At 41.1% G+C, this 17,469-nt stretch overlaps 2 protein-coding genes across 3 annotated transcripts; one reads left to right on the plus strand and one right to left on the minus strand.

Annotated features, from left to right (window-relative positions):
* Positions 1 to 460: 460 nt before the first annotated feature.
* On the minus strand, positions 461 to 4,000 carry LOC119898084 (zinc finger protein 706). Its single transcript, XM_038712241.1, has 3 exons — positions 3,847 to 4,000; positions 2,723 to 2,871; positions 461 to 1,956 (listed from the first exon to the last, which is right to left on the minus strand). Exons 2-3 carry the CDS (start codon positions 2,855 to 2,857, stop codon positions 1,861 to 1,863), a joined length of 231 nt encoding a protein of 76 aa, XP_038568169.1. The 5' UTR covers positions 2,858 to 2,871; positions 3,847 to 4,000; the 3' UTR covers positions 461 to 1,860.
* A 1,179-nt stretch (positions 4,001 to 5,179) lies between these two features.
* LOC119898083 (grainyhead-like protein 2 homolog) lies at positions 5,180 to 17,144 on the plus strand. Of its 2 annotated transcripts, none has more exons than XM_038712238.1 (15): positions 5,180 to 5,193; positions 5,928 to 6,114; positions 6,212 to 6,649; positions 6,773 to 6,828; positions 7,268 to 7,520; positions 7,677 to 7,788; positions 10,259 to 10,353; positions 14,172 to 14,330; positions 14,487 to 14,544; positions 14,825 to 14,964; positions 15,072 to 15,109; positions 15,409 to 15,500; positions 15,593 to 15,678; positions 15,858 to 15,922; positions 16,341 to 17,144. In XM_038712238.1, the coding sequence occupies exons 1-15, from the start codon at positions 5,180 to 5,182 to the stop codon at positions 16,453 to 16,455; spliced, it is 1,908 nt and encodes a 635-aa protein (XP_038568166.1). In that variant the 3' UTR covers positions 16,456 to 17,144. The 2 variants fall into 2 exon arrangements, with proteins under 2 accessions (XP_038568166.1, XP_038568167.1); XM_038712239.1 differs by having other exon boundaries at positions 7,268 to 7,418; positions 16,341 to 16,455.
* The last annotated feature ends 325 nt before the right edge of the window (positions 17,145 to 17,469 follow it).

Below are 17,469 nucleotides of genomic sequence, written 5' to 3' on the forward strand. Positions count from 1 at the left end.
ATAAAAAGAGAATTGTTTTCATCATAAACTGTGTGGATGAGCAACTGTTAAGATGGGTCTTGTTCTCTCACCAGGGTAGAAACTGACAAGCTACTAAAACTCAGATTATTGAAATTAAATTTATGGGGTCAGAAGCAGAGGTAGATGAAGGAGTGTGATTAATTATACTTATTCATTTCCACCTTCATGGCAGGTTTATAGATGCTCACAGGAGTGTTAACTGTAATGTGGTAGTGATTATAATGGTTTAACAATAACCGTACACAATTATTGGTTTGAATCAGGTGAGGTCTGAATTAGCATTAGACTAATAACCCACACAGTAGGTGGAAACTCAAAAGGCTATTAAACAACCTAACACAAACACTTACACATATACACACGAGCAATAAAAGAATGTCCAGGTGGAAATTTCTGCCTGAACAAAACAAACAAACAAACAAAAAAAACCACAACGTAATAATGGTTCATATAAAAGTAACACATTTATTAAAAGGCTATTAACATTGTGTGGACAAAGATATGGTTATTATAAAAGTAAAAACGTGGCTGTTTGTTAGTCCAGACTTTTGCACAGTGATACAGTGTCAGTGGTTAATGACCAGTTGGTCCAAATGTATTGAAAATAGATCCTTTCTATAAATGGATTCTCTGTCTGTTAGTATGCTATGAAAAGAAACAAATATAAAAATACGAACCAGCTTACAGTGTAATGTAGTTCTGACTTATAATGCAGGTTCAAAGGCGAAATACTTTTGCACCATCATGACAGGATAACACTAAATAGTGTGAGAGTGCACTTGGGATAATTTTCACATTGAAATGATAGTTTAAGACAGGTTACACTGAAAAATACAATAGTGATTAACTGAATCATCAAATACGATAGTGGTGCACACGATTATAACACTTACTTCTTATTACAATGACAAACTGGGAGAAAAGGAGTAGCTCATTAGAGTTATCACTTACAACACCCAGTGCAAACTTATCTTCACTCATCAGACCACTTCTCACAGTGAAAGATATAAATGTTTTATGCAGTCATCACATTGCTTTATGAGAAGAGGAGTAGAGAAAATTATGTCATTGAAGGATTTGCCGTGAGTTGGCTTGCAGTGCCCTCTCTGGTCAACTTTTACAACTTTGTTGCATGTGAGAAAGATACATAGTGGACATGAACTAAATACATCTCATGAAAATCTGAGGGGGAAATGCAATGCAGAGTTTCATTACCCGTGTAGCACAACATGTTTAATATATTCTTTATATGAACAAAAGCTACAGACGCGTCCTGAAATGTTAGAAATTATCTAGGGATGGAAAATCAGTGCAGATTGGAAGTACATCTGAATCTACTCAAAAGAACAAATTATTTGTGGTTTTGAATGAGTGTCTTTCCAAGAACATTATGAATGAGTTTCACGGTACATTGGATTTGGATCCAAGTATCATCTCAGTGTTACAACTGTGTTCAGCTGAGCCAGAGCCAATTCATATTTTCTTCTAAATTCAGAGCTTGTCCTGAAACAATGGGAGCCCTGAGATGGTGTAATGGTGGTAGAGCCCATGGACAAGAAAAGATCAGATAATATTGCATACAATCAAAGATGGAACATATACAGGTCTACCTTAAGAACTGGCCCTGGATCAAATTCTGGTAAGTGAAGATAGTTTTCTAAAAAATCCAATCTGCAAAAAAAAAAGACCATGGGCAGGCAGACAAGTACCACCCAGCACGAAAAACAACTGAATGTGATGTACTGAAAATAATGAACAACTGAATATAATTTGAAATATTGCAAATTGTAAAAGCCTGTCCTGAACCCCAACTGTCTTACTGAAAGAGGGGTGAATCTGTTACGCCTCCACACCGACCAACTCCGGGGGCATTGGGGACTTTGGATGTTTGCTTTCAAAGTGCTGCTTAAAGGTCTTCGGGTCGGGCATTTGTGTCTGAGAAAGTATGGGAAAGCAAAAAAGGAAAATTAGAAATGTACATTTAAACAGACAGTATATGAAAAGCACTTTCATAAAAAATGTATTCATATACTAGGCATCCAGCCGAGTCTGGCCTATTTACATTGTATGCTCATAAAATGATGTCAGTTTGTCCAGGTACATCATCAGCGCCATAAAGGTGGATATCTGGTCTTTCACAAGGTCATTTGATGGATGAAAAGACGCATCGTCCACCACGTTAAAATGACAACTTGTTCTTTCTCTTTCAGAACGGCTACCTTCATAGGCGAGGTGAGAAGCTGGTTGTCAGTAATCACTGGGACAAGAGATTAATTATCAGGCTGAAGCAAATCAAGTATTTCACTGACAGGGAACATAGAGGTCACCACCTTTCCTGGTGAGTGTTTAATTTCAGGAAGAGAGGATGGCATGTCAGCTCATATCTGTCCCAGCTATTCAGCCACAAACACAGACAGTGTTAGGAATACGAGGAATGCGGAGAAGAGTTCACGAAGCAATTGGGAGTTCTGCCCATTTTCATACCTGCAATGTGCATCTGGACAATCATTGAAGAGGTCTCGGAAAGACAGAAATTTGGGCAAAGCCTCCTCAACCAACTTTCTGAGAGAGTTTTTAAAGAAAAGCTTTTGAGTGTCTAACCTGGAAGGCATGTGGCTTATTGTCTGCCCTCCCCCAGCTTAACTTCATGGTTAAAAAATACCAAACTCATAAAAGTTCTGTTTTCCGCCTAAGCACATACCCGACACACCGTGCACGTGTATACTAAAGCAGCCTTAGCTGCTGCCTTCTGGTCATGGCCTTTGCTCTTCTTGATGTCTGCCTGCTTTTTGGCATTCTTCTGCTGGGACTGGAACTTCTGGTGCCCACGGGCCATATCTGATGCTAGACCTGAAGAAATTATACAACACCGTGAAGAAGGTGAACTGAGAAAGACTATAAAACCTAGCTTGCAGTAACAGTAACTTCTGAGAAGGGGATGGAAAGGAAAATGAAAGGCACCGAGCAACTGAGACGCACTAACTGAACACACAAATCAGTTACACCAGGTGAGGCTTCAGATGAAGTATCAATTTTAAGACAACGGTCTTATAAGATCAATACACTTCAAAAATGTATGTGCAAGGCAGCAGTGGCTGTGAAGCATCTTTTTAGAACTAGGTTAATTTGTTTTTTGTGGGTCACAGGGATAATGCAATTAACATGGAAATTTCCCCAAAGAAATTCAGACTGCAGATAGTTATTATATACATAATACTAGAACTAGGTCAGTCATGTGTCTATATTAACTTTTTGAATAATAGCGACTGTGAAGGGACGAATATTTTAACAATACACGGATCGATCAGCAATTTCAGAAACAGTATGTGCCGGACAGCAGTAACACTTTCTGTCCTTGCTTGTAACTCTAGGTTAACTCACTCAGCAACCTTAAATATTAAAAATGTAATCCACCCATGGCCACTGTGGTGGATATGAGGTCAGTCTTCCAGCCGTGCATCGCTCTCATCCGGCACCCAGACCTCAGCTAAAGGTTATCAGAGAAGGCTGGTTAGGGGTCAAGTTAGCCAACTTTAGCTAGCCACCGAGCGTTTCGTTAAGGAGGTTGCAAAGGGTTAACTTACTGTGGAAGAAATGATCGTCTTAGTAACACAATACTCGCGTCTTTAAGTACATTTATATCATAAACATAACAATAATTAAATTTCCAACAAGCGTTAAGAGAGACGCGCATTCTGTTAGCCGGTTGCTATCACTGACACTAGGTTAGCGAGGTAGAATAGCATGAGAAAACACGGACAGAATATTAGGTAGTTTAGATGTTAGGCATTAAGAGTCATAATACAGATTTGGTAAATACCTTACCAGTGAAAAATAAATGTATTTCTGAAGATAGCCACCACAACAGAAATCAGGAAATGCTAGGTTGAGTCCTCTGGAGCTTCCGGCGCTGCCAGTGGTTTGTCCTCACTGTGCTACTGCGCATGCCCTCGATGTCAACTGTGCTGCCTTCAAGTGTGTGTCAGCGGCGACGGAAGCTTGTCGGTTTTGCATGGATGTGGCCCTTTTTTGGAAATTATCTGACAGCACGTAAAGGCAGCATCGGTTCCATCTCTTGCAACAGAAAAGGCTTTCAAGGCAATTCACAGAAAACTCTTAAATACGACTATACCACAGTTTATTAACTTAAAGTAGCCCTTTAAATATATAAAATAAAACATATAGATTTACTTTAAATAAAAAACGCGAATAGCAAACCACATTTGTGGATTCATATAGGCCCTCTGATGATTACTATTTTCCGTCTGAACGGTGCAAAATTGAATGCCTACCACAAGGTGTCACGGTACAGACGACAATAAGGTCAAGACCAGCGACAATACTTTTTTTCTTACTTTATATTGAATCCGTACAAAATAATAATGATTAAGATAATATATTGTATCTGGCATATTAGCCTATTTAATACAAATATTAAAACTACAGACATTCTTTTCAATTTCAGTGATTGTATTATTCATATATTTAGTCTCATCAAATAAAGACAACTCATAGGAGCGCCTTGAAAAATACTACAGTCCCTTAAAACGTGACCCAACTGAGCGAGGGGTGCGTATTACATGTTGTCGTTCACTACTTTCCTGCCCACTGGAGCTTTCTTAAAGTAAGAGCATAGTTGACACCTGAGGACAATATAGCACTGAAGAAAAGCACCAGTGTGGAAGAGACAGAAGCTGAATTTTAACAGGGCCACCTTTCCCTCATTTCAGGTCATGCACTTCCCCTCCTTGTTCACCAATGGGGGAACGACTGTACCACCTGTATAGAAATCTAACCAATCAGAAAGGCAACGTTCGTTTCCTTGTTTATCCTGCCGTTTCACATGCTGTACCCATGTCTTAATTTACCAACTTCTTCCAATACGATACAAGTCTGCCCGTGCAAGAAATGTAGTTTTTTTCCCCCGTTAGTCAGTGTAGGCTCAATTTTTGTGAACCTAATATCAAAGACATTCGAATGTTTTTCAGTACGCAAGATTACAGATGATTTCATTGGCTATTTTGGCTGAGAAGTTAAATAGATCCTGCCTCTTGCGCACCTAGTTTTCTCAGTCTCCCACACAGACTTACCTGCACTAACTAGAAAGTCCTGTTTCTCAAGCGACTCCTACAAAACACCAGAGTGTCCTGGAGGCAACATGGACCTGGACAGGTAAGAGAAAATAATTAATATTACTGATTATAACTTCTGTTAGTTTTACTACAATTTGCTAAAGATGTTTTAGATGCATTTTGTCTCTTTTGTCTTTGCATACAGGCAGCAGAAACATTATCATTGATTAAAAAAACATAATTCCTTCATGATTATTCCTTTATTTGATAAGGAGCAGTTTTTATCAAGTGGTACAAGAGAAAAAGGCCCCAACTGCATCACAGACACTGCAAAAATGACCAAAATTAATATAATGGCAATATTTTAGTGACTTTGTATTATGAAAACCCTAATGTAATTCATTGAGGTGCTGTTAAACATTACTGTTATTATTTGCTATAATTTTTGCTTAAAATTTGGCTTAACTGTGAATATTAAAAACTGTACAATAGGTGCCCTTTGAGATCTTCTACATACCGTCTCTTCTTGCCAACCTCTCTGAATGATGTCTCCAAAATAACCTATTTAAAATACATCTCTCATGTCATATTGACATTTTCAGAACGGAATCAGGACAGCTTTTTGTTAATTAGATGTGAGATATGAGCAGTTATTCCTCAGAAGTGACCTTACATAAACACACGTCACATGGAGCGGGCAATTACATTGAAGTTTGGTGAGAAACAGCCTGGGGCTGACTTGGTGGCTTGGCAGACACGGCTTCTGTTAATGACAGGTTGACTTTCCAGCAACATGGCTTATTGTCTTTTCCCATTGTCCTTTCGACCTCTCAGTAAGCGGCTGGTGGTGGTGGTACCAAATGAAGTGCTGGTGCCCTCTCGCAGAGTGTTCAGCAGCGAGGATGAGGCGTGGAGGAACTACCTGGAGAACCCACTGACTGCTGCCACTAAGGCCATGATGAGCATCAATGGAGATGAGGACAGTGCAGCAGCACTGGGGATGCTGTATGACTACTACAAGGTGTGGAAAGCTTGATAACAGACAAATTAATATTTAGACAATTTTCACATAATATATTCTGATTTATTTCAGATCTTATTTGCTTTAACCCTGTCAGGTTCCCAGAGAGAGGAGACGTGCCTCTAGTGGTGTTAAACCCACAGAGCCCTCTGCTACTGGGCCAGATAACTGCGGGAGCTTGGAGATACTAGATCACCACCTTCAGGCTCTCAGATCCATGCCTGTCAACCTCTCCTTACAGAACAGCACCCTTACAGAAGATCAGGGCTCCAAGTATGGAGCTAACTGCCTTGCAGGAGATACCAGAGGAGGAAATGGTAAAGGTGGAGATGGGGCGGCTCTGGCTCTGGTCAAGACAGAGGGCCAGACTTCTATGGGAGTGCCCTGTTCTGGAGGTTCCCATCGTGAAGAACCCAGAGAGCAGATAAGGATGGTCTATGAGCAAAGCCACTACGATTTGCCCCTCGATGGGTATTTGAAAGATGAACGGAGAAGCACTCCAGACAGCACATATGAGGATGCTGTGGAAGGAGAGGTGAGGTGGAGGTGGTATTCTGTCTCGCTTTTTAAATCAGGATCAAATTTGGAGGATTTTTTTTCTCCGTTAGTAGCAGTTTCCTGCATTTCTCCTTCTGAAACACACCGTCTTCTTTAACAGACATACCACAGAAGTCCCTCCTCAGGAGTTGATGAATTTCACTACAGTCTACCAGTGTAAGTTTAAATTTCATAAACATACAGACGACAAATCAAAGACATTATGACACATCCCACGAAAAGACCAAAACCAGCGGACTTCCCCAGCCTTTCTGTGGATCTAAACCCCAAAACCATTCATTCTTGGTGAAGATGCAAAATCTTCAGGAGTCCTCTCTTGACCTGGGTCACAAATACATCGTTTAATTTTTTTAAAAGACCCAGTAATCCCTAACACAGCTGGGCACTGTAGTTTTTAGCAAATGTTTTTCACAGAGGTTTATAGTGTTTGTTGGGGACTACTTTCATCCCTGCATTAATACACATTTGTGTTACTGAGTCAAAATAAACTACAGTGTGTGTGAGATTGGTAATGAAGGATAATGTCACCCAGTGCAGCACACTTGTTAGTAGGCTTCAATCGCTGTCATCATTGCATATGTTTTCACAATGACAGTTTCCAGTACTATATGGAGGCCAGCATGTCGCTGCGGCCGCGGCAGGTAGAAGGACCCATGGCTTACCTGAACCGGGGCCAGTTCTACGCTCTGACACTGTTGAAGACCAGCCTCAGATCGTCCCTACGTCAGCCCAGAGGCAAAGTGCGGGTGAGTGGACTGACGCCATCACACGGGCCTGCTGGGGGCCCATCCAATAGTGAGCAATGCACCATGGGAGGCTCTGATCTGCAGCGGGACAGTATTGTACAGGTGAGGGAGGGGAGATAGTACCATGGAGAAGAAGTGTAGAGGGTGAGGTTAAGGGTTTTAATGTGAGCTTATTGGGAAACCTTGCTGTTTTTGATCCATTCTGTTTTGGCCTGACTAAACTGTAATATAGTTTGTAAATTTTTGCTTCAACTTCAGAGTGTTATCATGGTTGTCTTTGGGGAAGACAAGTGCAGAGACGAGCAGCTGAAGAATTGGAAATACTGGCACTCCCGCCAGCACACTGCCAAACAGAGAGTCCTGGACATTGGTAAGATGATGATTGTTATCCTCCTCACTGACGGCCCTGCCTGCTAGAGATGGAGATAAGAGAGACAATGATAGAGATAAAACTTTTTTTTATCCTAAGAACCCCCCCCCACCCCCTCCAAAAAAAATCAGTGCAATTCAAATGCACACTACGCAGCCAAGCTCACAACAATGTTTCATACAGTAGTCCTTTTGTTGAATGAAAGTTTCGCCTGTGCTGTCTAGGAGACGGGGCTGTGGGTGTATGTGTGCGTGTGTGCTTGTCGGGGACGTGATCGGGATGAGGAGGGGCGACAGTCCATTTATGATTCTCACTGCTTGTAGAAAAAAACTGTTTAGCATCCTGCTCGATCTGCAGCTGATACTTTTGTACCTCCTCCCAGATGCAGGAGGGAGAAGATGGTATGGGATGGTTTACGTCCTGAATGATGCTGTTCTTTTTCATAGGCCGTATAGCTTCCGAACCAGGAAGAGAGACCATAGGTCAGGATGGTTTCAGTGGCGCCCCTGTAAAAGGTAGTGAGGTGTACAGAAGGGAGACGTGCTTTCCTGAGTCCCTCCATCCTAAATGCCGACTCATTATTGTCCCTGATGAGTCCCACCACTGCTCTGTTGTCTGCAAACTTTATGATGTGGTTGTTGCTGAGTCTGGCACTCGGAGGTGTATAGGCTAAACAGTAGGGGGCTCAAGACACACCCTTGAAGTGAACCTGTGCTCGTTGCGATGGTTCTTGAAATACGGCTGCCCACCCTAACCTTCTGCTGCTGTTGTGTTCAGAAATGGAGGACCTAGTTACAGGTGCCAGTATCCACCTTCAGCACTTCTAGCTTTTCCACCAGCTGCTGTGGAATGATTGTATTAAATGCTGAGCTGAAGTCTATAAAGAGGATCCTGGCATAGGTGTTCTTCTGCTCTAGCTGTGACGGCGTAAGGTGAATCGTGGGGGTGTAAGGGGTGTAAGAGTCACAGGACAGCAGTCATTGAGACAGGATGGATTTGGCTACTTTGGGTCAGGTATGATGGTAACACATTTGAGGCACCTGTGGCTTGATGGGGTTTATAAGTACAACAGATGGGGAATAGGCCCAGATACAAAATGGGGCACACACACACACACTTCGGTGTTGAATGTCACACTTGGATATTGATATTTGGACACAGAGCTCCACAAAACCTTAGAGGCATATAGAGAATAAGCAGGTGGCAAACCTGCCGGAGACTCCAGGAGGATCCTGTCACATATCTGGAGGTGAAACCCAACACTATTTGAATAACTGTCAATCCTCAATTCCCACAGGAGCACTGTGAAGAGACAGCTAATGGGTCTGCATTTGCATAGACGTTAGCAGGAGAAATAGGTGGGGTCCTGGACTGAGGCCATATCCTGTACGATCAGCAAGAGACAGGCCTCAGCCTGTGGTTAAAACCTCAATGGAATGAGGCAGTGATGTCAGATGCTGGTGGTTTTGTCTGTGGCAAGTTCATGCCAGTTTCATGGCAAAATCTATAACCTAATGTGGAAATAAGCAATGTGAGCAGCAGTTGAGTGTTTCAGGAGGAACAATGACCTTATTGAATTTTTTTTGGAACTTGATTGGTTGGCAAAATCATTTCACGGGTGAAAAGATGCTAGATTATGATAGATAGATACTGTATGTAAGATAAACGTTCTAACGTTCTAAAACGTAAACAGTCTAATTGCATATAAACACTGGTGGAAAGTAACTAAGTACAAGTACTGTATTTAAGTACAATTGTGATGTTCTTGTACTTTACTTTAGTACATCCATTTAATGTTACTTAATACCTCTACTCCGCTAAAACATTTAACTCCATTTATCACAGACAGCTATAGTTACTAGTTTCTTTTCAGATTAAGATTTTACATTAAAAAACATATGATAACATATTATACAGTACATTGCATAGTTAAAATTACAACCAGAGTTTACAACCTTTTCTGGATTGTGAAACAAAGCTGTTCCACCAAAGAGACTCTCATATTTGGTTCATTTAAATTAAGTGAATGAGGCCCAAGGAGGTAAAGGTGTAATATTTCACAAAAAAGCAAAAATTAGAGAAAAGTAACCAACCCCATAAAAAATCTCACAACCCCCCAGATTTATATTGTGACCCTTTGGAGGTTTGTAATTACAGGACTAAACTACTGAAAAGTATAAAGTAGTTTGAACTAGTTCCAACTTTACCAGCAGCAACAATAAAATGTTATTTATGCAATGATGCATCTTAATTAACAATCTGTTAATATATAACAATATATATTTGTCACAGTGGTAATTTTTCTGCAGAACAAGTATTTTAAATAGAGAACTTTTACTTGTAATGCGCTGTTTTTACATTGCTGCTTCTGCCACAGTTTTGAAAGTGTCGTGAAATGTTACAAAAACCCCACACTTCAGCATCCAACATCCACTGAAACAGTTTTCTCTGATCTCTACTTTGCACGCAGCCGACTACAAGGAGAGCTTCAGCACTATCGGCAATGTGGAGGAAATCGCCTACAATGCTGTCTCTTTCACATGGGATGTCAATGATGAAGCCAAGGTAAAAATGCAGGGAATAAGGAGTTGAAGTCAAAGCAAGAAATGATTGATCTAGTGAGTGAAACAGGTCAAATGAAGTAGCTTTCACTGTTTATTCTCTAACTGTACCTTCACTTTCACACCCAGGCAGTTAACAATTTGGTTTTGTCACATTTTTCTTTCTTTTTGTTAGTACAAAACTTGTAGCCACTTGTGGGAAAGATTGCTCAATGAAACTGTGAAGACTCTTTAGCTGACTCTCACTCTGTGCTGTTTATGTCAGCAGACTGTTGATACCTCAGGGTTTCAGGTGGCTTGGTGGAGCATATGCCAGACCCCTTTGTCCACCCTCAACCCCGCTGGCCTCTGTGACAGAGGGCGCGGCTCTTGCTATGTGTTGTGTCAAGTTTTGTGATCGCAGACATGCCGGGCACACAGCAACACACCCTGAAAGGAGCCTCTCAGATTTCACCTTTGTTAAGGCGGCCAGTTGGCTAAAGACAAATATCAAACAATGAGTAAACGCACACCCACATACACACAGCAACAGCCCACCTTCAGGGTGTTTTGGTCTCAGCAGATTGTGGCTGTGACTCCCATTCAGCTCAAACTTAATGAGAACTCTGCAAACAGCCTCATTGTAAGAGAGGTAATTGCAGCTTTGTTGGTTTTTGGATAAATATTTACTGTTTGGCAAAAACCATCACTCCACTGTAATTGTTTTTAGTGTGTTCAGGTGGTGGTGTGATGATTTAGCATCAAGCTGTGTTCATTCATTTTCAGTTTTTCTACACCTGACCACAACAATGTGCCAGTGTCTATTAGTTTGCGAATATATTGTAGACCTCGTGTAGATGGAAAGCCACTAGATCTCAGACATCCCTTTTAAGCTATCATCATCATCTGTAGTTAAAGACATGAAAGAAACACACTCCAGCTGTAGAAAACAGTTAAAGTTTGCTTAGTTTCATCTTAAAGGGGTTGATTATGTGATTATGTCAATTTGGGGGTGTGAGATCAAAACCTGTGAAGCTGTGTTGGAGGGATCCCGACTTCAACTCCCTAATTTGGGGTCAAGCCCCAAATCTCTTGATCCTATACTTCCCATAAAGCAAGTTGATAGCATATTTTTCATAGCCCCTCTGTGCCTGATAAACATCCACTTCTTTTAGTTTTTCTTGTCCTGACTTTTCATCTCGTAGGTGAACATTTTTTGAAATGTGTGAGAGTATGTGTGTGTATGAGTGAAATGTCTCAACTATTGGAAGGACTGCCATACCATTTGGTGACTTTTTCTCTAGCGCCATCATCAGGTCAACATTTAAATGTGTTCAGTACCTACAAAACTATACATTCCCATCAGCCTCAGCTGTACTTTGTGTTGAGTACTAATTAGCATGCTAACACAGTAAGCTAAAATGTTTTAGAGGTGTGTGTGTGTGTGTGTAATCATATTTTTGATATTGCAATATTAATTTGATCTCATCTTGTCAGGCTTAAGGATTTCCCCAATTCCCTAGAATATTGTTTACAATCACAGTATTGCATGCTAGGTCAGAGCTTGCTGGAAATAAAGTGGAAGAGGCTGAGAAAGCACAACTTTGACATTGTGATGATAGATGTGTGCACACATGTCACTTATCACATCTCTCTTTCTCTCTTTGTTGTGCCACCTAGAATTTGTGGTTTCCAAACATAATTGGATGTGCAGTCAGGCCATGATGAGCTGACACGCAAAATTGGTATTTTGGTGCAAATGATGAGTTATGTTTTTTTGTTTTGGCATGGCTCTTCTGTTGCCAAGCAACAATCATCATCTTCATTGTAATGAGGAATAGTGTGAATTGTGTTGGTAGGGGAGATGAGCCGCTTCCTGCAGGATGCCTGTTTTTGTGTTTGTGTGTTTGTTTGTGCTGGGTTGAGCGGATGGCACCGAGCAGCCACTTACCAGTGCCCTCATGAACCTTTCTCTTTTTAGGAAGGTATTTGAATGCTCACACATGCAGTATGCGCAAACACAACAAAACTCCTACACACACACACACACACACACACACAGATGCTAGCAGCAACACGTCCGGTGCTTCTTGATACATATAAATGGCCTGGGTCTATGGAGGTGTGAGTTTGTGGAGGTGTGTGGAGGCTCATTTGTGCTCCAGGCCTTTCCAGCAATCAGCCCTCACCTCTGCAGGTTCAGACACGATGCTGTTGATGCTGTGTAGTGGGAAAATTGCTTTTGAGCCTGCGGTGAGGAATCTCTACCGTTAGTCGTCTCTGCTGACTTGTTGCTCAGGCTGTCGGTCCTGTTTAACTGGAAAATTCATCAGGAGTTTATGTTAAGATGCTTTGGCATTAAACAAATATCATAAATCATGGGAATCGGTTCTGTCATGTAAATGTATGAGCATAACCACACATAGTAGTGTTCATAGTGTACACTTCATGGTTTAAAATCTTTACAGGACTGTACTGTACTCTGATGTGGGTGAGGTTTTGTGAATTCTGTTTTGCTCTCACAAGCTCTTAAAAGATTCAGCAGCTCAGCAAGGCAGCAGATCAGCTCTGCTACATTATTTAGTGATTTTGGAGCAAAGCCTTCCATTTTTAAAAGCTCTGGCCCAGAGAGGTCTGGGACAATAATAATCCACCTTCAATACAGTATTCCAGTACGCAAAACAGCAATCTAAATCGATTTAAATTAATATCATTCACAAGTGTGTTCTCACAGATTTGAAGCTAATTTATCAGCATATAAAACATTTAACATACGGAGAGAGGTGGTGGGACACATTTGCACGGCTGAGTGTTGCTTTATGGCCTGTGAACTGCTGCTGTGACTCATGACCCTGTGACCCTCTCACTCATGTCTGCGTCAGATTTATGAGTCAAGTGAAGATTCACAAGGGAACAAAATCGGCATTAGATCGGACTCCTCATCTGAGCCAGACTGGCTATAAAAACAAAGACAGTTATCAGTTAATTAAAGTGATTAATTTCCTGGTTTCTACAAAACCCCGGTTGACCTCAGAACTCATCCAGGCAAGATTCTCACATTCTTTACATGTGAACAGTCCACCTACAAGAAAGTCTCTATACTACTGAGATGATTTACGGTTGTAGAAAGGTGTCAAAAGATTTCAGATAAGGTGGAACAAAATGTTAAACTACATGTTCTCATTCACCATCACTGCCAACTCTGAGAGATTTATGATGACAAATGTTTTTTTTTAATATAAAAATTTAACTTCCTTGTATGACTGTGTGGTTCCCAGCCTCCACAGCCCTGTCAGATGATGCCCGGTACCCTGACACCACCCGTCATGTTCCAAATGTGTTCAAACTATATAAAAGTGGATACTGTCAGTGTTTAGCTTTTTCAGCGCTCAATAACATGCATCAGCTTCAGCTATTTCAGCGGTAGCCATTACGTTTAACAAACTATTTCAACCATTTATCGATAAATAGTAAAACGCAGCTAAGGGTTTTATATCCTTTACTTTTAATGAACTATTTCAAATCGTTAGCTTTGGACCTCTCTGCTTGCCTGCTAATTAGTTTTCATGCACTCACATGATATTCAGGTGACTCAATATGAGGATACTTTTCTTTTTTTAATCAAATCATAATCTAAATTTTTTTTAAATTAGATGAGCCACTGTACAATCTTTCCACATAGCCCCTGGTAACTGCTGAAGTACTCCCTGGGTTATATGTACACCTGGTTAGGAATCACGGATGCCTGACGCCTATTTGAGAACCATCTCGCTCACTGCTTGTTGTCGTTCACAAAACTCCAGAAACATACTCTGTCTTCTGTCTTATATTTTTATTTCCTAGATCTTTATCTCTGTGAACTGTCTGAGCACAGACTTCTCCTCACAGAAGGGCGTGAAGGGGATGCCTCTGATAATCCAGATCGACACCTACAGCTACAACAGCTGCAGCAGCAGACCCATTCACAGGGCCTTCGCTCAGATCAAGGTCTTCTGCGACAAGGTGAGGATGGCCTGCTGGCACAGTCGGCTTCCTGGTCTGGTCAGCAATGAGCTGATCATTTTAAACGTGGATGAAAGGTTTTTAACTGTACTTTTAACATCTTTGTGCATATTCTGCGTTTTTGGTCCTGTTCGCCCCACCTTCGGTGTTTTGCAGGGCGCTGAGAGGAAGCTTCGTGATGAGGAGAAGAAGCAGCTCAGGAAGAGGATGAAAGGTAAAAACATTCTTTCTTTCTTCTCCAGTTTGGTAAATTAATTAATTATTATTACTGATATGAATTACTTTAAATGTCATGTACAGAAATAATGTTAGTGAGCTTGATTTGAAATGAGCTGAAACAAGGTTACAAAGCACTTTCCAGGAAACCCTGAAATTGAATAGGAGAGCTCAGCAGAAGACTAAAAAGCCAGGCAGATGTAATCAAACCTTATCAAATCTGTACTTGGAATGGTTGCTTGGCAACAGATGCTGAGTTCATGCTCTCTCTGGTTTAGAGAAAAATGGCAGCTCGGGGCCGACCTCTCTCATTAAGAGGGCTGATAACACGCTGTTCAAAACCATGATGGACCTGGACTCCCAGCCTGTCCTCTTCATTCCTGACGTTCACTTTGGAAACCTGCAGAGAGCGGGGCAGGTGAGGGACCTCTTTCTGTCTCACTGTCCAGCACACACTGCAGGACATGTCCAGTCACTGTCCAGTCTTGCAGTGTGCCTCATGTTGCCTTTTTACTCCATTTGCAGGTTTTTGCTTTCAACACTGAGGAGGTCAACAGAGATGGGTGTGTATCATGCTGTTATTTTCACACTTCTGCTTTACTCTCAACTCTCATGTGTTGCAGTTCAGTGTAGCTGTGTAACAGCTCTTTTGAGTGGTTCATTTTTGATGATCTCTCCATGTTGAAAATACCACTGAGGGAAGGTTAAAGACCGTTAAATAGATTTGGGATTATTTAACTCTGTCTGTATCAGACCTTCTGCAACAGAAGAGGGGAAAAAATGTCCTTGTTGTTTATTAAAAACAGGGATCCAGAAGTATTCTCTTAATGCTGATGGTGGGGTGTTTTTGTGTGTGTGTCAGGAGTGTTCTGGTGAAAAGGATGTCATGTGCTGCTGAGGAAGATCTCTGTCCACCTGAGTCCAAAAAGTCTAAAGAGGAACAGGAAAGAAAAGGTTTGTAAATGTCACTTTTCTCTCATTACATGTTTTCCATTGTACATTATTGTTTGACTAAACATTTTATGCTTTGTCTATCCGATGCATAGTTCTGCTGTACGTAAGGAAGGAGTGTGATGAAGTGTTTGATGCCTTAATGCTTCGCACCCCAACCCTCAAAGCATTGATGGAGGCAGTGAGTATTAACGTTTTTAGGTACTTTAGCCTGAAATCATCACATTGCATCCATGGTTCTAAACATCATAAGTCCTGGGTTCATTAAAGATCATTAAATACTTTGTAAATAATGATGATACTGCACTGCCAGGGATTCAGGTGATTTCATCATGTTGAAAATTTCACTGTGTTACACAGATCTCAGAGAAATATGCAGTACCTGTTGACAAGATGGCCAAAGTTTACCAAAAAAGCAAAAAAGGGTGAGTCAAACTGCTGAAACAAGATTAATTAAGAGTTGTCAGTCATGCTAGCCTCTCTGTGAGGCTGTACTTGTAAGTGGAGCTTTAAGCTAAATGCTAATGACTACTAATGCTAATATTTAGCAGGTATAATGTTTATCGTGTTCACCATCTTAGTTTAGCATATTAGCTTGTTAACATTTACTATTTAGCAACAAACACAAAGTGAGGTTGAGGCTAATGGGAATTTATTTTTAATGGGAATATTTATTTCAGTGAACCCCACAAAGCCACTAGAGGGAAACTGAGGGGATGACCAAAGATATCAGGATATATCGTCTCGGAACCATGCATAAACATGCAGATTAGCGCGAGGAAACTTTTCCTTATTAGAGATTTAGCTTTAAATGAACAGGGGCACTCTTGTCTGTTTATGCAGGGTCCTGGTGAACATGGATGACAACATCATCCAGCACTACTGCAACGAGGACACCTTCATCCTGGGTATCGAGAGCTCAGCAGGCTCCTTGCGAGTCACTCTGTCAGAGATCTGATGGTTGCTAGCCACATGCCTGTTTTCATCAGTCATCATATTGTCAGACAGAGGTGACGATTGGTGGGGGGGGAAGCCATGCCATGTGTAATAATTGTGAACGTCGCTAGCAGTATTTGATGACCACGCCAAAATGTGTTCGTTGAGGAAGGCCCCATAGGAGTGTCAGTGGGGTGTGTTGCCTTACATGGATCATCTGAACTCCATCCAGCAGGCAAAATCCACATACGCCTCATCTTTCTTGGTTGTCTGTTTTGTTGTTTGTTATTGATTGGTCATATATTTTACTGCGTACTAAATGATTCCAGTGGGTGCCAGTGAAATGAAACAGTTTTCCCAGGTTGTGATTTACATGCTGGTGTCTCAGGATCTAAAATTATACGTTATGGAACGAGACAGCAGGTCTCCAGGATGCTGTTAAACGGTTTGCTTCTTCTGTGCATGTGTTTATTGCCTTTCCTCTCACTGAAGAGACTGTAGTCATTAGTATTTATGACATTAGTTAGGGACTTACGAGGCCTAACTGGTCCATCCATTAACACAATCCTTTCTGAGGCTACTGCTAATCGCTCTGTTCCCACTCACTGCCTGTTACACCTGATTCGCTGACAGCTTCTGTATAGTTCATTAGCTTCATGCGTCATAATGTATAGTCTTTTAAATGAGTCAATAAATATAGTTTTATATGCAGTCTCTTGTGTTTCCTGATTTGTTTTACTTCTTACATCTGTTTGTTTGCAGTTGTAAAATAATCCAGTACCACTTTCTAAGAGGGCACCCTTTATGAAGGCCTTATGAGTTGTAATTAATGGTTAATAAATCAGTTACTACAAGCCATTAATAAGAACCCATTTTCAGTTGGCAGATTATGAGACTTTACTCTGGTTGGTAAGTTCTTCATAAGTGGATTTTGGTCCAGATCCTCTGCAGCCCATTTCTATTTTTTTGGTTTCACGACCAGGAAACCCAAAAGTTGCTCTTATTAATTAAAAGTAAAAGTTTAGTCTGAAGTGCC

The sequence above is a fragment of the Micropterus salmoides genome, unplaced genomic scaffold (assembly GCF_014851395.1).
Source record: "Micropterus salmoides isolate LMB-PRFRI ecotype aquatic unplaced genomic scaffold, ASM1485139v1 Ms_hic_scaffold_11, whole genome shotgun sequence".
NCBI classification, from domain to species: domain Eukaryota; kingdom Metazoa; phylum Chordata; class Actinopteri; order Centrarchiformes; family Centrarchidae; genus Micropterus; species Micropterus salmoides.

What these genes read in the sequence shown, in the direction of transcription:
- LOC119898084 (XM_038712241.1), bottom strand. Translation starts at nt 2,857, where the DNA reads ATGGCCCGTGGGCACCAGAAGTTCCAGTCCCAGCAGAAGAATGCCAAA. An exon ending in ACACGTGCACGGTGTGTCGG is followed by an intron (nt 1,957 to 2,722) that starts GTATGTGCTTAG and finishes ATACTTTCTCAG; the next exon opens with ACACAAATGCCCGACCCGAA.
- LOC119898083 (XM_038712238.1), top strand. An exon ending in AGGATGCTGTGGAAGGAGAG is followed by an intron (nt 6,650 to 6,772) that starts GTGAGGTGGAGG and finishes CTTCTTTAACAG; the next exon opens with ACATACCACAGAAGTCCCTC. An exon ending in GAGGAGGTCAACAGAGATGG is followed by an intron (nt 15,110 to 15,408) that starts GTGTGTATCATG and finishes TGTGTGTGTCAG; the next exon opens with GAGTGTTCTGGTGAAAAGGA.